The sequence below is a fragment of the Hakea prostrata genome, chromosome 4, assembly GCF_041222555.1.
Source record: "Hakea prostrata isolate BN-2017 chromosome 4, UWA_Hpros_2, whole genome shotgun sequence".
NCBI classification, from domain to species: domain Eukaryota; kingdom Viridiplantae; phylum Streptophyta; class Magnoliopsida; order Proteales; family Proteaceae; genus Hakea; species Hakea prostrata.
The window spans coordinates 32,329,572-32,353,155 of NC_142603.1; the positions used below are offsets into that span (position 1 = coordinate 32,329,572).

Consider the following 23,584-nt stretch of genomic DNA (forward strand, 5'->3'; position numbering starts at 1 on the left):
TCCAAACTCCTTGGAACGAACCAGAGCCCTCTTCAAGTCATCTCCTCTGCATCCTTGGTGATTTTCTTGACGGATCTTCACCAAATCTCGTGCATTTACACAAAAAGGTATGTGATCATCCTCCTTGCTTCTTCATCTTTGATTCTCCATTGTTTTTCTTTCCTTTTATGTTTGAGAACAGTAGAGATGATGTTGCATCTCTGTTGCAACCATCACTCTACTCATCTTCTCTTTTTTCCTAAGGATTTAAAGCTTGATGGATGATCTTCATCAAGATCATCACTCACTTTTGAAGAAAATCATGTATGCATCTTCTTTCCTTTTTTAGATTCAATGTTCTTCAATCTTAGATCTATTTTTCTTGAAGATCTATACATGCTTTTCATGAGTTCTTTATCAGATTAGTAATCCATCATCCTATAGTTTCTCGTCCATGATTTTGCCATGATTTCTTCAAGAACCATGATTGATCTAATTATGGTAAGTTTTTGTTTCCTATTTTGTGACATGAAGACTTGATATTATTAGGGTTTTGAAGTCCTCTATAGACCAATATACTATCCTTGCATATTCCCCCTTGATTGGTGTCTTTTTGAAGCACAAAATTCGGATCTTGAATCAGAAATCTCTGATTTTATCAGTCACTGACTCTGTTGGTCGACTGAGTCAGTAGACCAATCAATCGACCAATGAGGACAGCAACCTCATATTTGGTCTGTTTTGGATGATTTGATCTCTTTCCTTTTAGGTATCTTTCCTAATATGATATATATACTTGTTTAGGACTTTCTTTCCAAGTTTAGACAAGATCTTCTTTGATCCCCAAGATCCTTTGCGAAGTAATTAAGGTAAGGATAATTTCAAGATTGCATGATATAGTTTCCATATTTGAATCTCTTTGATTTGTTTCCATAATTAGATTATTATATTGATATTCTAGTGATGCAACTACTCTAATTACAGTAGCATTACTTGTTTATGTTAGTTAGTTCATGTATGATTTACTTGCCAATTATATACAAGTTGGATGTTGTTATTGATTTCTTTCCATATAAGAAGTCACTATATTTGTGATATGATTGATTTATGGTTGTGAATGATTAGGTATGGTTTGGAAAGGGGAGGTGTCCTTTTGACACTTCTGTCCTTGGACATTAAGGGGAATATTATGGGATGTTTGCAGAATGCCCCTTGACACCTTCCTAAACTATTGGTTGTCATACCTAGGGATGTATAGAAGTGTTTGGCTAGGATGTCCCATTATATCAGACCCTAGTCAGAAGGGTATTGAGACCGAACGACCCGTGGTAGCAATGGAGACTCATGGGCACTCAAGACCGGTAACCAATCCATGAGAGGACATGGATCACATTGTGGATACTCGAAAGAGGCCATTCATTGGTAGGGTTGCATATGGATAGACTTGGGCACATGGGCACTCAAGACCGGTAACCAACCCGTGAGGGGACATGAGAGCTTCCCGTTTACCATATGTGGATAACCAATAGGGTTGATGAGTCCGTAGTCAGGGACTATGAGGACTCTAGTGTGAAGGATACCGGAAAGGATCGCCAAGGGCGAGGAATGGACGTATCTGGATCTGAGTTGATGTAACTAAGTAGAAGACTCGCATTTGGCTAGGCTTTAACCCTGACATGCGCCAGTACTTAGACCAATGGTGATGTGAGAGAGCGGTGACTTAACCCCCAGCCATGGAATGTCCCGAGGGATGAAGGACCCACTACCAACCGGAGCCGAGTGACTGAGACCTTCCCAAATAAGTACGGTGCTATGACTTAAAGCATGTCTGCCAGTAGAGACCAGCATTTCTAGAGTTAGATTCATACGTTCATTATTGTCTCATACCATATTGCATTCATGTTTTGCTTTGGAATTCTGCTATTTATGTTATTATGGATTAACTGCCTTACTAGGTTTCTTTTGAAACTCACTCCTTTTGTGCTATGTATTGTTAGATTTCTCTACAGGTTCCAAGTATCATGACCGCTCGTACGAAGAAGCGCAAGAAGAAGAGACATACTTCCAAGAAGGTGATTGCGGTTACGATGATCACATTGAAGATTCCGCGGGTGGCTATGTTGCGTACGATGCTTAGTCCGACGATAGAGTGGAAGCGCCCTTGGGCCATTTTTGAGATTTATACTTATAGAGATGTTCTCTATAAGATTGAGAACAATTTAGTTACTCATTGTACTTGTTATTGGGATTGGTTTTCGTCTATTTTTCTTTTCTTTTTGGAACTACTTTCCGCTAATGGTAGAGTGAGATTTCCGCCTCACTTTACTTTATGATTTTGATACTATTGATTACCTTTCGTACTCTGATGATATTTGACTTTATTCCTTCCTTATTTGGATCTTTCATTTATACTTTGCACATTGATTATTTATGTTCATGATTATGTTATTGTCTATATAGGAGGTTGATTACCTCGACACTTGATCTTCGGGGCTGTGGATCACACACTCGGATATGCCAGGTAGGGTACCGGCTAGGTGGATGTGACATCAGCCATGGATTGTCCGAGAGGGATGACGGACCCATTACCAACCGGAGCCGAATGACTAAGACCTTCCCAAAGAAGTATGGTGCTATGACTTAAAGCATGTTTGCCAATAGAGACCAGCATATATAGAGTTTAGATGCATACATACATTATCTGTTTCATATTGCAATTGCATCTTGTTATGATTTGCTGTATGTTATTTATGTTGTTATGAATTAACTTGCCTTGCTGAGTTCATCACTCCTTTTTGTGCAATCTTTTTGGTTAGATTATTCCACAGGTACTGACTACTATGAAGGACAGTACGATGAAGTGCAAACCGATGAAGCATACTACACCCAAGGTACTAGCAACTATAAAGATAACCCTTATGATTCAAGGATAGAAAACTCGTAGGAGAATTCATTTTAAGGGTATATGATTATGTTTTTTAGATCCGGGTTAGCTTGCGCGCACCTCGATTACATCCTCAGGGGATCTTTTTTATATTAATGCCGCCGAATGGGTGCGAACTCAAGACCTCCCCTAGGGAAGTTGGGCCTTTAACCGCTTTAACATTCCATCATTGGCAGTTTAATACAAAATTTGAAAAAATAACAAAAGCACTTCAAGTAGTCAAATCATGTACTTGCAAACTGCAAAACGTCCATAGAAAATTTAAAAATATAATAAAATATTTAACTTGTCAAATCAATGTACTGATGTTTACTTTTTGTTTTTGTTTTTATTTTTTTATTTTTTATAATCCCGTGGTTTAACAAGAGCCATGTAAGTGGCTCAAATTTCAAATACAACTCAACCACAAATGTAAAAAAAGCGAGAAATACCGATAAATGGCAATAAATAGCGGGATATCGCCGAAAAATCAACGATATCTCGCCGATATCATTTTGCCCCTAGTTTTGATTCGACAAGGGGCAAAATTACCGAATTACGGCGATATTTTGCCAAAATTCGGCAAAAAAAATTCCATGGTTAAAAGGTTAGCAGGTGGGTGGTTAGGCCATAAATAGGAAAACAAGTAATGTCCCCCCAAAAACCTGAAGCCATGCTTCATCAATCTTATCATGGAACAATGGATTGTATACGTAGGGGATAAATGTATTATATAATACAGGGTGAGAGTTTATCCATGCCATAGAAAGAATTAAAACTCTAACCGCCAAATTAGAATGTTGAACTTTTTTGAGAGCATTTACCAAAATAAAAACAAAAAACTTTTTTGAGAACCAATCCTCGGTAGGGGTGTAAACGGACTGGATTCGGATCGGATAGTGGTATATCCATATCCGCATCCTATATTTGGACTGATTTGGATAATATCCTATCGGTTTTCGGACGGACTGTTGGATTCGGATGATAATCAGATAGTTATTTTCTTAATTAGATTCTTCTAAATGGGCATGAATATAGATTGAATACAAGTTTTCAACTACCTATTTACATCTTTACCTTTTTATTTGTGAGGGCTAGGTTTGAAGTTTAAGAATTTAACAATTTTATTAGCTATTTTAGTAGAAAATTTAGAAAAATAGTCACATATCAGGGTTTTAATTTGCGGTAGCGGTTGCCGTAGGCTGCCAACAACCTGATTTTTGCCACATAGTCTATTTTAAATTGAACGGTTCAGATTTTAAAATGCTGGGTTAAATGTAAATATAAAATTTTTATTTTACAAAACATATTTGTAAGTTATTTAATTTACAAAGATATACCTCTGAATCAACAATTTCATTCGATCGTGAAGGGGCGAAGGAGTGAAAGAAGGGGAAAGGCCAGGTCCCATGGACCTCTTTCATTCCTTTCGGTGGCTCAAATCAGCTGCGTCTTTCTTGATTATTTTTTAATTTTTTCCTCTCGTTTGTGGTAGTGGCAGGGAAAGGTGTTCTGTTGGTTGAATGCTTGAATGATGAATAGTTGAGAATGACATCGAAAAGCCATGGGGGGTGGGGTGGGGTGGACGATTTGATCTCGCTGTTTGAAATCACTTAGGTCTGAAACTCGGGTGAAGGACATGGTTTGTCCCAAAGAAGAAGAATATTCGACGAGGAACCCGTGACGAGCCGAACCTAGGTTTACTGGGAGCAATGAAATTGGGGAAATCAGGCTTATCCGCAAGCCATTTCGCTCGTTGCTTGTCCCAATTAGAGATCCTTGGTCCAAGACTATACAGTTTGTTAGGGTCAGGCTTCTCCGTCTTCTTAGTCTGCGTTCTTAGGGCTTTGAGTTTTGGTTTTGGTCTTTCCAAGTCCGGTTCCCTTTTTTTTGGGGGGGGCAGGGGGGGGGGGGGGGGGCCCCCCCCCCCCGCCGCGGGCGCGGCGGCGCCCCCCCCCGGGCGGGGGGGGGGGGGGGGGCGGCGGGGGGATCCATGGTTTTAGTCTATCAATAATAATAAATACAAATACATGAATCAAGAGCAAGAATAGTACAATAATCAATAAAAAGGTTACAGGAGTCCAAATACTCCAATAAAAATCCAAGAACGAACGAAAGAAGGAAGATCAAGAATCAAAAGTAATATCGAGTTTAGCGGAAGCAAAATAAGTAACTAAATAGTCTTCATCTTCAGGAGGCTTCATGCTCTGCAAGTCCATGTACCACTGTCTGTCTCACATCAGCTTCATACGAGAAAGCTCTTTCATATGAATCATCTCCAACTTCCGACATTGTGCAACTATCTGTACAATTTATATATACATACAATGAAAGGAATGAGTTCCAACGAACTCAGCAAGGAACAAGCAATTCTCATATATATGTCAATACAATCCACGAATGCACAGGATGAAATGATATGCATGGTATGCGGAAATATGAATGCTACTAAGATCTAACTATGCAAGTCTCTAATGGCTGACATGCTTTAAGATATACACCAGCCCTCCTTTGGGTAAGTCTCATCACTCGATCCGGCAAGGATTGGTTACCTCTCGTAGGGATCCCGGGCAAAGGGGTAAGTCCACACTGGCTCTCAAACCATGGCTGGGGGTTAAGTCAACACTCTCTCACCACGACCATTGGCAATGAGTACTGGCGCATGTCGGGGTTTCTAATCCAATGCAAGGTCATAATGGTAACATACTATATGAAGTCCAGATACTTCCCCTATGGCACCAACCAACTCGGTTCAAGATCCTTCGCAACCTAGGAGTAAGAATCCTCACGGATCGGCTACCTCTCGTTGGACTCCACTCCTTAACCCTATGGTCATCCACATATTATTGGGGCGGATGCTCTCATGACTCCTCGCGACATCCGGTCCGCTCCTTGGACGTCCATGAGCCCAACCCTAACATATGCAACCCTACCATTACATGACCAACAGTGGACCACTGAGTCTCCGCACGGACTGGTTACCGCTGTTGGATGAAACATAGTCACGTCACCATTGTCACGGGTCACCCGGCTTCAATTCCCCTGCCGAAAGGGTAATAGCATGTGGGGTACCTAGCCATGCAATTCTAGACTCCCTAAGTATGTCATCAAGTAATCATGATAGTGCTGGAGACATCACGCAGGCATGTGTCCCATTCCACAGACCTTCTCGATATCCCAAGCCAAGATATCCCAATGGAATACCCTTCCATCACAATCACACTACATCACTCTTTATCATATCATGAACAATTGTGCAATATCATAAAAGATGAAGTACATCAAGGAATACCACAAACAGCGAGTATACAATAAGATTTACATGCTTTATACAATTACAGCAAGATACATGATCAAAGAATAGTAAATAGAACAACAAAATCATCATGTATATGTAATTGCATATAAATAAGAATGCATGTCCTTACCTGTAATTTAGTAGAAGTCCTCTAACTTGCAATCCAAAAACTATTATAAGACTTTTATTTGAAACAGAGAACACCTAGGCATAGGGTTACAAGAATGTATAAGAGTCAAGAGTCAAAACAATTCAAAAATCAAACCTACACAGTTACTGGAAACCAGCCGGTTGCTTGTGGCGGTTGCTTAAGTTAAGCGACCTCCACAAGCGACCGCCTGCTTTCAGACAGTTTCCAACTCCGAAAATCAGACTTTTTATCATCCGATTTCAATCCGTTTTGGGATGATCTTAGTCCGAATTTCAAGCTTAATAAGTCTAGAACAAGGGGGTAACAAGAAACCCTAGAATTAACAAAGATTTATTACCCAAATCATTCCCCTTGATGGGATCCATCCATTAAACAAATGCGGGGATTCGTTTTCGGACAGGATCTCATCAAGAACATTGAAAAGGGAGATACAACAAATCAAATGGGTAACCACCAACAAAAAGGGGATGGGTTCATATCAATCAGAGGTTAGAAAGAAGAGAATTGCAGATGGAGATTCATTACCTTAATCAGAATCACCAAGAATAGAAGAGAAAAGGTTTTATATCATTAAACAGCACTTCAGACCTGAATCCCGCACGTTTCCACAGCCTCCTAATCGCCCAAAATAGCAATCCCGAACATAATAATGCGTTAATAGGGCGAGGGATGCTATTTATAACGAACAGGGGGCAAAATAGGGCATTTTCCCGCAAGCGTAACCAAGGCGGTCGCTTAAGGCGGTCGCTTGGTTTAATCAACCGCCACTAGTAACCGCCCCCAAGTATATTGCTATACAAGGGTGCTTTGCTCATGGGGTTGAAGACCAAGTACAACCTAACCCAAATGAAGACATGGGGGAGATCATAGTCCGAAAAATCAATCATAATAGGTTTGTAACAAAGAGGTTAGGGTTTCATCATAACATATGGCTCATGAAAAGGTTATGATCACGGAAAGAGAGGGAATGATTGTTATCAAGAAAATAACGAGAAATCATAGGAAATCTAGTTTATGTTAACAGAAACATTACCCATGAGGTTTCCCGCACATGGAAGGTTACAAGAGGTTTCCAGAAAGATCATTCAAGGGTTAGGGTTAAGGTTTCAAGAATCTATTAGCTAGGGTTAAGATCATGATGATGATCATAGTTCTCAAAGAATAGAATGAGATCATAGATCTCAAAGAATAGAATGAGATCATGGAATAGATGGTTGCAAGAATGCATCATCTTCTTCCTGATCTCAAAAAGAACAAGAACGAAGAAAGAATAATTAGAAATCCTAATTAGGTTAAACATGGATCATGAAGAAAATATAGTGATCAAGTTTAGGTAAACACAAATATCACCCAAGGGAAAGAGAAACAAAGAATGCACAATCTGAAAAAGTGTTGGGAAGTTTCCAACAAATAAAAGAACAATAGGGTTTCATATATGGTTACCTCTCATGAGAGTTGGTTACCTCCCATGAGAGTTACCCATAATTAATTCTCATAAAAACAACCCAAGATAGATAAAGGAACATCTCATTAGTATTTCAAAATAAAGAATGGAATTAGGAAGGGTCTACTAATGAGAGAAAATAAGGTTCTCAATTGAAGTGAAGGGAAACAAATTCAAATCATACAATTAGGGATTTACTAACAAGAATCCGTGTATCCCACGAAAAGACTAAGGAGAATAAAGATTCACCCTTAGGGCAAGGAATTTACAATCAAGAAAGGTTTTGGGGAGGGTCCAATGAATTAATAGAAAATAAAAGGGTTGCCAATTGTTCCAAGGAAAAACAAGGATCAACTCCTCAATCATGAGGACACAAGGGAAGGTCATGGTAATAATATGAGACTTTCCCCACAATAATAAAGATAGGTAGGAAATTAGGGAAAGTATCATTAAGAGCTTTGGTGGAATCAAATTCAAGGATCATCGCCATATGGCTTCAAGATCATAGAGTGAATTAGGGGATTCACTTTAGGGTTAAAAGAATTAAAGAAGAGGTCATTACAGTAGTGTAATACCCTTCTCATGATCGAAAACTCGAAGTAGAGAAGAAAGAATGAATTAAAGAAGAAGCGAATTGAATACCAACCTTTTAGAAGAGAAACCGATGAAGAAATCGAAAGAGATGCTTGGGGATCTTTCTTGGCTTCGAAGGAGAGGTTCTAGGGATCTTCCCACGTTCTCCCAAGGCTTAGAAACAGATTGAGAGTGAAACACATGGAGTTCCCCCTTTTAAATAGCACAAAGAGTTCAAGAGTTACTAGGGTTTCACCAAACTGACCAAACCGACCCCGTTGGTTGATTGGTTGCCAAAGAGGAAGTTCAAAGGTCGATCCCACACTATCTAAAGGTTTAGAAACATAATGGAAATAGTTTACCACGAAATTAAAAGAAATAAAGCTTTTGAAAACCTTCAAAACAGATATTTACCAAAATGCCACTGCTCGGACAGCTTATTCAAAAATAGGGATTTAATGGGCTAAACTTCAATATTTTTGGATGGGCTTCTTTCAATACATCGTACTACTTACCTAGTATGGAGGGAAGTCTTCAAACCAGGTCCAACTAAGCTTTAGGTCCATCAACCAAGTTCTTCTTCACAAATAAATAGTTCAACACCAAATCAAGTAAGGTTTCCATAAGGAAACACCATCATCAATATCCATGGGTTTTGGGTCAAACACCATATCTTCTACTGAGATGGCCCACAAAGACATCTTCCTAAGATTTTCAAAGATAGAAAAACTGAAATCACGGTCAAACTTCAAAGTCAACATTAAATAAAACCGGCCTCCCCGCAAAAACGGGGGGGGGGGGGGGGGGTTGGGGGGGGGGGGGGGGGAGGGGGGGGGGGGGGGGGGTGGCGGGGGGGGGGGGGACACCCCCGCCCAAAAAAAAAACATATAAAAGATAGCGGTTGGGGTGGTGGTTTCGGTTTGGTGCGGTTTGGGTTCGGGTTGGTTAGCGGTTTGGGCTAACGGTTTGGATTCGGTTTGGGCTAACGGTTTGGACTAAATTAAAAATCAATATTGAAACTTATTTTTATTTTTCCTCAACTCTTCACACAAAAAACTACGATAGAGAGAGGAAGAAGACTCCAAGTAAATCTAGTGATGGCATTAGCTTGATGCCTTGATCCAAACACCCCCAACCCCAAAAAAATAAAAAATTTAGATTCTTCTATTATGTGTAGGTCAACCTTACAATCTTCACCCAATGAAATTAGATTTAAAATTACTTGTGATAAGAAATAGATTTGCTAGAGAGTGGTAAAATATGAAAGTAGCTGAACAGAGAAAGTAAAATTGTAAAAGTGAAAATCCTTTATGAAACAGTGAAAGAAATTCTGCACCTAAAAGTGAAACCAGAAAGGCAGAAACAGTAAGGATTAACCGATTAAGGAATTAAGGCATTAGGTTCTTTTTTGTTTTTGGTAAAAAACTAAGGCGGTAGGTTTCTAAAATTAAATGAAATAGCCAAATTGGGTTTGCTACTGTTTTGGTAAAATTTAAAAATTAAAATAATGAAAATTTTGAAATTTAAAATTTAAATTCTCAAGAATATGAAACGTGGGGTGGGTTGAAGTTGAACAATGAGTTAATGCGCCATAACCGTAAGGAATAAGGGTTTTTAAAATTTTTTTTTTTTTATTCAAGCGGGTTAACGGGCTGGGGTTCGGGCCTACCGGTTCGGGCTAGCGGGCCGCACACGGGCTGGCCCGGCCCAGCACGAAACCGTTCGGGCTGAAGGCCTTCAGCCCAAACACAGCCCATTAAGGTTCGGTTCGGGCCGGTTCGGGCTATAACGGACCGGTTCGGTCCGGTTTCAACGGTTCGGGTTGAAAATTGACACCCCTACCTTTATTCAATTCCTAAAATGAAACTTTTCCTCACTTCTATCACAATGGAATCGAAGAAGTTACTACAGCTGACTGATTAACCATTCTCCATCTTGTATCATGTTCTCTTGTTGTTGACGCGCTTCTAGTGATCTGGTTTCTCTAGTTTCCGGGTTATCTTTTCTTTTTCGATTATAATGGCAGATCGTTTTTGGATCCTCTTTTTTGCGGCGTTTCATTGTCTCAATGGAGTTCTTGACGCTAGTGCTGGTGATGCAGATCCAGTTTACCGCTAAGTGTTTTCTTTTTCTCTTTTGATGGTGTATTGACCATTTTGGATTCAGTTAGTTTGGGCATCTCCTTCCTCATCGGCAGCTATCTGTATTGTTGTTGTTTTCCGTCGTCTCCGTAGACGCAGCTTGTTCTTCTTCAAGAACACAACATGCCTGTGGAAGTGAAGATGATCGGTTTGGTTGGAGAAACTGCGATAACAAATCTGGAGTACTCAAATCGCCGCTATGGTGGTGGATTTGATAAATTTTTGACCAAATCAGTTTGTACGAATCAATCTGGAGTGCGGAAGTATAAACACGAGTGAGGTCGAAAGTCGGTGAGAAATGGGTAATCAACCCTGTCGACGACGACGACAACGCCGCCGATGCCAGCGTCTCCTTTTGACAACTCTCTCGTGGCTATCCGATAAATGAGGGGCTTCCTTTGTAAATTAATAAAATTTAAACGTTTAAAGTGAAAAAACAAAAATCAATTTTTACACTTAAACTTTCATTACTTGAATCTCAACCGTTCAATCAAATATTGATGAAGTGGCATTATCGGAACTGCTGCTACCGCAAATAAAAATCTCATATATTATAGGTAAAATTTATAAAATAAGAATAATAAATCTAAATAAGTAACTTAATCGGATAATTTTATTGGACAAATAATATTCGGTAAAAAAGGGTATATCATATCCGCATCTTATTAATAATCGGACGGATTCGGATATCCCTAAACGGATGCAGATGTGAATTCAGAAACGGATCGATGATTATCCATCTACACCCCTAGTCCTTGGCGCTACGCTTCATTAATGTGTACCGCATGCTCTTAGGCATCCCTGTTACATCTTAAAGCGGTGAAAACCTTACGATTGGCCCCCAGGTGGGGCCTAGTTACTGAAGGAAAACCTGTTGGAGCGAAGACAGACAGTGGGTAGAAGGAAAGGAAGACAATGGACAAGGGCGATGGGAGCATTTTCCGTACTCTTTTCTGTTGGCCTTTATTGTTCCTATGTTGATGTCTCTAAATTTCAATCTATTTAATTTGGAATCGTTAAGAAATGAGCCTCTGCCAAGCGCTGAAATTTCCATTGAAGCTGATCGTCTTCTGCTTTATTGTTGGAAAAACATTCTATTGACTTCTAAAAACGATGGTGAGAAAACCTAAAATGGGTTATCTCACTCTCCTCGTCCTCGTCCTCCTTAAAATAAATTATATAGAAACCAGCGAAAACACTGAAGCTAGGAAAGTCAATTCTAGAACTTTGATAGATTTGCAAGGTGGCCCAGAATCTGTCATTTGGGTAGTCCAGCTCTCTGATCTTCATTTCAGTGTTTTCCATCCCGAAAGAGCACTTGATTTTCAAAGGTTCGTTGGCCCTGCTCTTGCCATGATAAACCCAGCTCTTGTTCTGGTAACTGGTGATCTAACAGGTATTTCCCCCCTTCTCTATACCTCTTCTCTGATTCCATTTAGTTAATTTAGTGTATTCTTATCTTGATAGATATAATTCTCTAGTGGTTCGTCGTATACTTGTGTTGCTTTTTCCAACTTGCAATACATATTTTAATTCACCTTGATGGCTATCGAGTAGAAGGTGGTTTATTCTAAATCTGACTGTATCTTTAGCAACAAGATCCTTGTATTCAATTCTGTAACTGACCTATACTTGGAAAGTAGGAAAGAGGATCATTTTGGTTAATTCTGTAACAGTTCTATCTTTTGATTGATAAATTAAATTATTCCACTGCTCTTCCAAGTTGTATTTATTCGATGGGATTCTAACCACGATGTAAAAGATATTCCGATTTGTTTGCATTAATGTTCCAGGTTTGGCGTCATCACATTATGCAAATACCACTGAATTTTAAAAAAAAAAAAAAAATTTAATAACTTCCTCCTCTATATTTATAAATAATATTTTTTTTTTTTAAAAAAAAAAAAAAAAAGGGGGTTGTTTTTTTTTTTTTTTTTCCTTTTTTTTTTTTTTTTATTATGGGTGGGGGTTGTTAGAGAATAGCACATATGCATTATTTCTCATATTGTAATGTTTTCATATTCTATAAATATAACACTATGATCTCATATTGAGATCATGAGTTCATTCATTTAACATGGTATCATCACCGAAGGTTCGCTCCTGAGGACTTTTTGGTCTTTTTCTCCTTGCTCACCTGCGCTCCTTTTTCTCTCTCCTCTCTCCTTGTTCTTTGCTCGATTCTTGATCTTTTCTTGCTTTTCATGTTTTCTGATACGGTTACATCTGCATCTGTCCCTTCCATGGCGTCTCCGGCTGGTTCTTCTTCTTCATCAATGGGTTTTTCCAATATCCATCATTTTCTCTCAATTAGGTTAACCTCCGAGAACTATCTCGTTTAGAGAGTCAATTTCTTCCTCTCGCCCTTTGTTATGGCATGATGGGGCTGATTGATGGTACAAACCCTAGGCCTTCACCATTCTTGGATTCCACTTCGTCTTCACCAATCGACAATCCTGACTTCCTAACTTGGCAATATCAAGATCAGCTTCTGCTCAGTTGGATTTTGTCAAGTCTCACGGAGCCTGTTCATTCTCAAGTGGTAGGTCTTAGCACATCTGCTGAAGTTTGGTCTGCCTTGTCATCGACGTTTGCTTCTTCTTCTCAAGCAAGGGTTATGCAGTTGCGTATGCAACTTCATCACGTTAAAAAGGGTTCTGATTCGATGGCAGACTATTTGCTCAAACTCAAGAAAATTTCGATGCCCTTGCTCTCGCTTCTCGGCCGATCTCGACTCGGATTTGGTGTTGTTTATTCTTGGTGGTTTGAGCACCGAATATCGGGCGTTTGTTACCTCGGATCACTACTCGCGACACTCCGATCAAGATTTCGGATCTGTATGGTCTTTTATATTGTGAAGAGATGAGGTTGTCTTCTGCTTTGCACGATCTTTCCAATGTTACTGCTCAAGTGGCGACTACCTCTTCTCGCCTATCTCGCGGTGGTTCTGCCTCGCGTTCTTTCAATTCAAGGTTCTCTAATGGTCGTTTTGGTAGTCGTTTTGCCTCATCTGGAGGGCGTTATGGTGGTCGTGGTTCATCTCCTGTTTTGTCGGATCTGCGATCGTCCAGGTCATAATGCAAAATCTTGCTATCATCTTCAGCGCTATGCTTCAAGCTCGTTTCAGGATCCGCTTCGTCTTGGAATTCTCCTAGAGCTAATGTTGCTACTTCAGGATCCGAGTCATATAGAGCAAATCGTGATGTTATGCATTGGATACCCGATTCGGGTGCTTCTCATCACATTACTTCGATTTGAGTGCTCTCGGTTCACCGTGAGTATCTTGGTCCTGATTCGATTCGTCTTGGTGATGGTTCAGGTCTCGTCAATCTCTCATCTTGGATCTTCGTCTTTCTCTGTTAATGATCATAATTTTCATCTTGCTAATGTTCTTCATGTACCTCTCTGCTGCTCATAACTTGTTGTCCTGTGCATCGGTTTGCTTGTGATAATGATGTTGTGATTGAATTTGGTGCTTGTGGTTTTGTTATTAAGGATCGGTGCTCGGGCCTGGTCCTTCTCCAAGGTCCTGCTGATAATGGAATTTACAAACTCCCTGTGACTTTGCATGATAGTTCTATTACTGCCTTTTCAAGTCTCTGTGTTTCTTCTGATGTTTGGCATTCTCGTTTAGGCCATGCTAGTTTTCCCACTGTGACTCGTTTACTAAATCAATTTCACCTACCCTCTTCTGGTTCTTGTTCCTCTTCTGTTTGCTCTGCTTGTCAATTAGGTAAATCACACAGGTTACCTTTTCTTTCTTGCTCCACAACTACTTCTGCCCCACTTCAACTTGTTTACTCTGATTTGTGGGGGCCTTCATCTGTTCTTTCTAATGATGGTCATCGTTATTATATTTCCTTTGTAGATGATTTTACCCGCTTTACATGGCTTTACACAATTACTACAAAGTCTGATGCTCTTCAGGTTTTTCAAATCTTTAAGGCTCTTGCTGAAAATCAATTCTCTTGCACTCTTAAAAGCTTTCAATCTGACTGGGGTGGGGAATTTAGGAGTTTTACCACTTTTTTACAGTCTTGTGGTATTATTCATCGGTTGTCATGTCCTCACACATCTGAACAAAATGGCCATGTTGAACGTAAACACCGTCATATTGTGGAAATGGGTCTTTCTTTACTTGCTCACTCTGGTTTGCCATTAACATTTTGGTCTGAGGCTTTTTCTACTGCTGTCTTCATCATTAATCGCCTACCTACTACTGCTTTAAAGTCTGACACTCCTTTTCATAAGCTTTTTAATCGCCATCCAGATTATACTTTTCTTAAAGTGTTTGGCTGCAGTTGTTTTCCATGTCTACGACCTTTTCATAATCATAAACTCAACTTTAGGTCATCTGCCTCTGTTTTTATTGGCTACAGTCCTAAACATCATGGGTATAAATGCTTGTCCTTATCCACTGGACGGGTTATCATTTCTCGTCATGTCATTTTTGATGAATCTTCTTTTCCATTTCGTGCACTGTCTTCTTCTTCTTCTCCTCTATCACAATCTCCTTTATATGTTTCTTCTCCTTCTTTACCAGCACATTCATTTTTCAAATCAACTTCTCAAAATTGTGCTTCTGTTTTTCCTTCTTCACATGGGAATCATCGTCATGCATCACATATATTACAAGACAATTCTGGAGCATCAGCCCCTGCACCCACTGTTCTGAACAATCAACCAGTTGCTGTTATGCACAATCAACCAGTTGCTGTTCCTGGTTCTAGGCTACTGCAAGAAGGCTTCTCCTCTTCTGTTTCAGATTGTATGCATGCACCTTCAGCAGTTGCTGTACCTGAAATTTCTGCAGCTGTTTTGGATCCTCTGCCTGATAATTTTGAGGTTGCTGATACTACAAAAGACCTTTCAGAGGCTGCTATTCATGGAAAATCTGCCACTGATTTGGGTTCTTTACCTGGACGTCATGAAGTTGCTGTTTACTCAAGTGATCCTCTTTTGGTTTCTTCAAATGGCTCTCTTACTTCTCTGAATGATGTACTTGTTGCTGCTGATCCTTCTCAGCTGAATCATTCTGCAGCAAACATTCAACCTCCTTGTGGGTCTACTACTGCTGTTTTACATGATACGTTTGCAACAAATCCTCCTGATTTTGTTAATGGACTTTCTAATTTTGGTCATGCTGCTGTAAATAAACCAAGGACTGTCTATGAACATTTACCAGGGACTGTTTCTGTTAATGATGTTTTTAATTCCCAACACTTTGATGACAACTCACATCCTAATGTGATCTCTAAACATCATATGGTGACTCGTTCAAAAGATGGAACCCGTACTCTCAAAGTACCTAAAAGCTACTATGCTTCTAGGTATCCGGTTCCACTAGCTCTCCTTACTCATATCTCTTCTAACAACGACCCAACTTCTTATGGTCAAGCGTCAAAATCCCTTGTTTGGCGTACTGCAATGGATAATGAGTTTAATGCTCTTTTGACCAATCACACTTGGGTCCTCACCCCTCCACCTTTGGACCGTCGAGTAATTGGATGTAAGTGGCTTTATCGTATCAAACATAAGGCTGATGGAACCATAGACCGCTACAAGGCTCGTTTAGTGGCTAAGGGGTATACACAAGAATACGGGTTGGACTATGACGAAACTTTTAGTCCCGTGGTGAAACCCACTACCATTCGCATTGTTATTGCCTTGGCTGTCTCTTTCAACTGGCCTATTCGCCAACTTGATGTCAACAATGCGTTTCTGAATGGTACCCTGACTGAGGAGGTCTATATGCAACAACCTCCTGGATATGTGGATTCTAGATATCCTTCTTATGTTTGTAAACTCCAGAAATCCCTATATGGTCTCAAACAGGCGCCTCGGGCATGGTTTCAACGTCTTAGTACCTTTCTTTTCCATCATGGTTTTGCTGGTTCTAAAACTGATTCCTCATTGTTCATACGGCATCATCCTACAGCACCACTGTATGTCCTTGTTTATGTTGATGATATACTCATCACTGGGCCTTCTTCACATGCTATTGATGCTTTATTATGCACGTTATCTTCTGAGTTTGCTCTCAAAGATTTAGGTCCCGCTCGTTATTTTTTGGGAGTTGAGCTTATTCCTCTCAAAAACGGCATTCTTCTCTCACAACAAAAATATATTACTACTCTTCTAGATCGAGCAGACTTATTGGATGTAAAGCCTATTTCCACTCCAATGTCCTCCTCTCTTCGGTTTTCTGATGCAACTGATAAACCCATGGTTGATCCCACATTATATCGAAGCTTAGTTGGTGGTCTTCAATATGTCACTCTTACTCGCCCGGATTTATCATATGCAGTAAATAAGCTCTGTCAATTTTTGGCATCTCCACAAGAGGTTCATTGGGTTGCTCTTAAAAGATTGCTGCGTTACTTGAAGGGTACTCTATTATTTGGTCTTCATATCACACCGTCTTCTTCTACATCTTTAGATGCCTACTCTGATGCTGATTGGGCAGGTTGCGTTGTTGATCGAAAATCGCAGAGTGGTTATCTTATTTACCAGGTCCCAATCTTATTTCTTGGCAATCCAAGAAACAGTCTACAGTTGCTCGTTCTAGCACTGAGAGTGAATATCGTGCTTTAGCCCTAGCTACTACCGAACTTACATGGGTTCAATCTCTTCTAAGGGAATTGGGGATCTCCCAAGCTTCTCCTCCAGTCTTATGGTGTGATAATATTGGTGCCACATATTTGACAGCGAATCCTGTGTTTCATGCATGCACGAAGCATATTGAGGTTGATTTTCACTTTGTTCGTGATAAGGTTGCTAAGCATGATCTTTGTGTTCGCTATGTCTCTACCACTGACCAATTAGCGGATGTTCTTACAAAAGCTCTCTCTTCTGCTCGTTTTTGTCTTCTTCGGTCCAAACTCAAGGTCCTTGAGGGACCCTTGACTTTGCGGGAGGGTGTTAGAGAATAGCACATATGCATTATTTCTCATATTGTAATGTTTTCATATTCTATAAATATAACACTATGATCTCATATTGAGATCATGAGTTCATTCATTTAACAATGGTAAACGGGGGTTTTGGTTGTGGGGGCGGACATTTAAAACAAAAAAAAAAATTGAAAATCAAGGGGGGAGCACACACCCTAAAGTTTTTTTTTTTTTTTCGGTGGGTTTTTTTTTAAATAGGTGCTTTTTAATTTTTTTTTTTTTTTGTTTTTTTTTATAAAAAAAAAAAAAAAAAAAAAAAAAAAAAAAAAAAAAAAAACCCCCCCCCCCCCCCCCCCCCCCCCCCCTCTTCTTTTTTTTTTAAAAAAAAAAAAAAAAAAAAAAAAAAATAAAGATGAGCAGTCATTTTGCTAGAGGTGGACATAAACATACTTGCATTTTACGTGCGTGGAAGCATATCCATTTGTGGATGCTTTTCTCATCATATGAGAATATTTTACATGATTGCATGAATCTGTTTCTTTAGATAGATGATAACTATGGAGTTCTAAACACCCTTTCATCTTTGTGATTTTCAATTCTGTTGCCATTATTAACCTTCTTGCTTCCTTGTTTTGATTTACCTGACCAGATGGCAAAAGTGAAGATCTTTTAACAACAAAACAGTATGAAGAAGAGTGGATTGAGTACCACAAGGTTATGGAAAATGTTGTTGAAAGGAGTGGTCTTCACAAGAATATCTTTTACGATCTTAGAGGAAATCATGATAAATATGGTGTACCAGTTGTTGGTGGCTCATTTGATTTCTTTCCAAACTATAGTATCAACGGACAACTAGGAAGAAGTGGGAATGTTCACAGCATCACCATACAGGTGAAATTTCTTCTTAAGATACTTTAAACAGTATGCTGCTTTCTCATTCTATGTACTGCATACTTTTACTTTTGGTCTTGGCAAAGTAAATTGCTGATGTATCTTATTTCACTTTTGAGGAACTCCTGGAAGCTTCTGTAGAAGCTTTGGAGCCAAAAGCGAAAATGGAAAGTTTCTTGTGTTTAGGTATTGTCAAAGCTTTCTTGATCACTTGTCATCTCTTTTTTAGATTAGGAACTAAGCTGAGTTCTGAAAACTTTCCTATCCCAATTTAGTTTGAAACTATTCGTTTGAGCATCATAGTCCATGGAGTTCAACTGTTGCTGACCTTGGGTTTACATCTTCTTATAATCTCTTTTCGGTTTGATTGTATAATGTTGTTTGTTTTGGTAATGCCATCTTTGGTACACATTTAGTAAAGGAAAAAAATTGAACTTGGGTGTCTTAAGTCTTTTATTTATTTGGTTTCTATATACTAGTAGCCTATTTTAACTTATTTTGACATGGGTTCCAGAATGGTGAACGAAAACATCTCTTTGTTGGGTTTGATAGTACAATGTCTATTGGAATACGTGGCCCAACAAATATTTTTGGACATCCAACAGATGAACTAGTTGCTGAGATAGATGTTGAGCTTTCGCAGTGGGGTTATCAATCAACAAAAGGGTTAACAAAGATATCATTTGGGCATTTTCCACTCTCACTCTCGGCATCCACAGAATCTGGCAAGAGTCTGAAAGATGCTTTTCTCAAGCATTCCTTGTCAGCATATATATGTGGACATCTTCATAGAACATTTGGTGAGAATTTGAAATGGCATCATCAGTCTGATAACCATTTCTTGTCACCAGAGAAATATTTCCAGCTGAACATCTACCAAACACCTCAACAGAGTACCACATTTCAAAATTATTGTTTTGATGGAGCCCCAAGGATCAATGAATTCTGGGAGTGGGAGATGGGTGACTGGAGGAAGAATAGAGTAATGCGAGTGTTGGCCATTGATGCTGGTCATGTTTCATTTGTTGATACTGATTATAGTATGGGTGCTAAGGAAATTATAATACTGCCGACGTTTCCGCTAGATTCACGATTCATGTTAACAGCTTCATCTCTCCATGAGTATGGTTGTTCAATAGACCAATCGTCTGTTGAGACTGTCCGAGCTTTGGTATTCTCAACTCTACCAATTGCGTCAGTAGTTGCAAGAGTCTTTGACACTGGGCTCGGAAAAACTGATATGGTCATGGAGGCAACTATGAGAAAGCATGAGAATTCTAGCAGAGGAGATCTCTATGCTGTCCCATGGAACTGGAGTGCCTTTGATGACCCATCTCCCGATCGGTTCTGGGTACAAATAGAAGCCATTGATATAATGGAAAGATCTACATTAAGCCAGTTAAGGCCATTCTCCATTAACAGTGTGACGGCAAAATCTACTTGGAGTTGGACGGAGTTTCTCATTATGGGTTGTCAATGGGATGTTCTGTATTTCCCAATTGTATGGTTTATTCTTTTGTTTATCCTTTCCATGCTTCTTATTCCCAAAGCACTTCTCATACATTCAAGGACACAATACACATATATAAATTTCATTGTTCAAAAAGGCTTCATACGTGGTATAATATGGGTTCTAACAGAGTTCTGTAGGGTCTCTTTGCTGTGGTATGGCATCCTGGTGTACTTGTTTTACCTGATATTCTTCCCTTGGTTTTGTGGGGAAATTTTCACCAGAGGTGGAGATAGCGGATGCATGACCTACAAGGGTTGGATTGTGAATATACCTGGTGAAACGAGTAGACGAGTGTATATGGGACATCCAGACATAATGGTAGTTGTTCTACCTCATCTCTTTTTGGTAGTTTTGCCAGCTGTTTTGGTTATGGCAGCTTTAGCTGCTGAAAGAGCAGTTTATCGGCTTTACTTCTTGTCACTATCAGAGAAAAAAGAAGATGATCATACCGAAGGAAGTAGGGGAACTTCTTATGGCTATCATGACAATAAAATATCGAAGTTCGTTGGCATTCGTTTGATGAGAAATTTCCTAATGTTGATTTGCTTGGTCATCTATTGGATACATTGGAAGGTTAGCTTCATTCACCAATAATTGTTTACTTATTTCCTAGTTTAGCCCCCTCTCCTCTACCGTACCCCCCAAAAAAAACCTCCCTTTCTTTCTTACATGAAGAGATTATTGTTTGAAGGTTTGAGTGGGGGCCCTGTTTTTAAAGGATTTCATATAGATCCTGAGTGGAAAAGATGAGTTGTCTCTAACCCATTTCATGCCGGTGTTCTGAATGAATAAAGATGATCCTATTTATTAGCCCAACATGAATGACATCTATTAACTATTCTCCTGGTTATGAAAAAATTTCTATTAGATTGTCACAATCCAAGCAATGAGTTGTAAAACCGTAAACTTTTCCTCCATTTTAAAGGCACACTGTATTCTATTGAACCCTTGAATTCCTTTGGGGTTCATCTAGTCAACTTACAACCATGTTCAGATCCAATACACGGACCCAACCTATTCATTGTAGATCATACCCATGCAATGAGAGTGCATTTCAACTGATCTTGTGTGTATACCTAATGATTATAAAGATGAAAAGGAATAAGAAAACTACTCTAGAGTATCAGATGGCAACAAATTGCACTAGTCCAGTTGAAGTCGTTCTTCATCTGTTTGCCAATCACCCTGACACCCTTCATGCTTGTGTGCATTACGTCCTCCAGAGCACATCAACATGTTACATTCTAATAGCATTATAACCTTCCTCATAAGTTCCCATGTATCTATCAATAGGCTCATAGATTAGAAATGGATGGTTTAATTAATTTTATCTTGTAATCTGCGATAGAATTCACTTGTTTCTCATATAAGTCTCTGATTTTTTTTGTTGTTTTCTTCATTTCTACAGCTTTGTAGAGTTCTGACAAAAGCATATGGAATGAACCCAGTTCTTCATTCCCCGGGATATTGCCTGCCAGTTCCACTATTTTTGGCTTATGCAGTGTACAAGACTAGCAGAGTTTGATGAGTAAGCTCTTAAGACCAGCAAGTTCAGTGAGTAGCTTTGGAGGTAAGATGACCTATAACTGAGCTAATGCATGAGTGTTACCGAAGAGAAAGAGTTGGGTTCCTGTGTACATCTCTAAGATGAAATTTGGTAAAAAGAAAATGCAACACACCCGTGTTCAAGCCTCTAATCAAAAGCATATTGAGGTGCTCAACTCAGGACCAATCTCCCAATAACAAAGTTGAATAGGACATTAGTTCAGCCATTCAAAACTAATTATTGGGTGCAGTCTTGTCCCTTGTGAACCCACTATAGTTCGATGGGAGAAAATGTTGATGTGGCTCTTTGCTGAGAAATCAATGTACTTATATTTTGGTATGACCTTTTCAGCGTGTTTAATGATGTTCTTGTTCGTATATGTGCCTGTAATATCCAATTAACTTTCAAATGTTAGAGTTCATTGGGGATTTGACCCAGTTTTATGTTATCATTGGCTACACTGCAGTTGTTGAGGTGCTCAGATTTGTATGTGTTGAATTTTGGTTATTCTTTTTTGGTGGAGACAACAGTATGATTGAAAGAAATGAAACACATCAAGACATCTTACAAACACTTAGATTAGTTGTACTTGTAGGGAAAACTATATAGTTAATATATCTAAGAGTCAATAATTCAGACGAGTTCGGATTGAAAGGGGTACATACCATTGTTTTCCCTGAATTTAGCAGGGAAAAACTCAACTTGGTTGATGATACGTTGGCGTGATAGAGTTGATGAACAACTCGAATGTGGATATTTTTGGGCACACCTGGGACTTTAATCGGTATTTCGAAAGAAGACTGAAGCTTGTTTATTGAACGTGAAAGTGTACAATGTAAACTAATCGGCCATGGCCAAGAGTAAATTGCATGTACAATAGGATTTAAATCTACTACTGCGGAGGATTCTTGAAGCTGAATTTATGCATGATTTGACTTGTGTGTTGAGTTTGTAGGGGACTCCTATTTATATATAATGTCTATGCTCCCTCCTTTTTTGCAAATACCAACTGAACACCCTTACCCACTGTTTGAAAAATGCAGACCGTTTGGTCAAGAGTCCCCCTGATCATGACCGTTTGAAAGCTGTTTATTATTGTTTTTTCAAGTTCGAAACAGTTATGATCGGGATATTACAGTATGGGAGGAATCCCGAAAGTATTTGAAATTTTCAAATTTTCAAAAATGGGAACTCGGTCAAGTGTCTCTCCACGTTCTCACTGCACCTGACTCTACATGAAAAATCTTCTGTTCTTGCTGTTGCTCCTGCAACCAATTCACTTTCGTCTTCATATTTACCATCCTATGTAAAATTTAGGCACAAAGTTTACCTTTGAACTTTCTGTGTCGCTTCCTTCTGTTTCTATGGCTAGGCGGTCCCCCACTTCAACTCAACTTGAAACAAAGTTGCTACAATCATGTACTGCTCTTCACTCATCTGTTGTCAGCAAGGTACTATCTCCTTCTTCACTTAAGAGTGTCTGACTGTTTTCTATTATCCCTACCTCCTTACCAAATTTATGTTGTCACAAGGATGAACCTTCGTTGGTTCACTTAGTCACCCTGTCTCTTTTGAACACAAACTACCACTGGCCATAATGGCTGGCCTCTTGGCATGATTGAGTCATTTTCTTGTAGAATAGTGAGTGAGTTCGATCTTGGGAGAGGCTACGCATAAAGCATGCCATCAACCTTTGCATCCATGTCATACCTATAGACAAAGGTCCCTTCTCTTCTCTACCTTGAGATTGACCAGCACCTTCCACTTTACATGTGGCATGCTAACCCCGAACCATCTGGATAGGGGGGGGGGGGGGGCTTCTAGGGTTTCAATTAGAAGGAGAGGAACCAACGGCAGCTCCCAAGGCTCCCATGAAGAATTCAATTTGGACTGTGTTGGTGCTAAAATTGCCGATAGCCTCGAACCGCTGCCTTCGCACCGAACTCCTCTGATCTAGATCGATCTGGTTTGCTCCTTAGTCAATCAACCTCCTACTCCTGAAAAATAGAACACCAGTGAGAAACGGAGCCGATCGTCTTGATCGGTGTCGCGTCTCTGACGGTCTAGTCAGAATGGTGAAGACGATGCTCCTGAGCTCGAAAAAAGCTTCTGAGGTCTTCTAATGGAGTAAAATCAGAAAGTATCAGTGTTCAAGTTGATTTCAGAGACTTACCTCCCTTTACGAATCCTCCTTTTCCCTTTATATAAACTTTCCCGCTCATAATAACTTTC

At 39.5% G+C, this 23,584-nt stretch overlaps 1 protein-coding gene across 2 annotated transcripts; it reads left to right on the plus strand.

The window, feature by feature from the left end:
* The first annotated feature begins 11,391 nt into the window (after nucleotides 1–11,391).
* On the plus strand, nucleotides 11,392–22,013 carry LOC149018698 (putative metallophosphoesterase At3g03305). 2 transcript variants are annotated; one of them, XR_016172965.1, is made up of 5 exons: nucleotides 11,392–11,905; nucleotides 18,052–18,293; nucleotides 18,808–20,124; nucleotides 20,234–20,379; nucleotides 21,215–21,303. XR_016172965.1 is itself a non-coding variant. In XM_089152853.1 (4 exons), the coding sequence occupies exons 1-4, from the start codon at nucleotides 11,623–11,625 to the stop codon at nucleotides 21,329–21,331; spliced, it is 2,214 nt and encodes a 737-aa protein (XP_089008979.1). In that variant the 5' UTR covers nucleotides 11,394–11,622; the 3' UTR covers nucleotides 21,332–22,013. The 2 variants fall into 2 exon arrangements, 1 of the variants encoding a protein (XP_089008979.1); XM_089152853.1 differs by having other exon boundaries at nucleotides 11,394–11,905; nucleotides 18,808–20,379; nucleotides 21,215–22,013.
* The last annotated feature ends 1,571 nt before the right edge of the window (nucleotides 22,014–23,584 follow it).

Excerpts from the sequence above, each read along its gene's own strand:
- LOC149018698 (XM_089152853.1), top strand. The coding sequence starts at position 11,623 with ATGGTGAGAAAACCTAAAATGGGTTATCTCACTCTCCTCGTCCTCGTC. Across the intron at positions 11,906-18,051 it reads GGTAACTGGTGATCTAACAG|ATGGCAAAAGTGAAGATCTT; the intron begins GTATTTCCCCCC and ends TTACCTGACCAG. Across the intron at positions 20,380-21,214 it reads TCTATTGGATACATTGGAAG|CTTTGTAGAGTTCTGACAAA; the intron begins GTTAGCTTCATT and ends TCATTTCTACAG.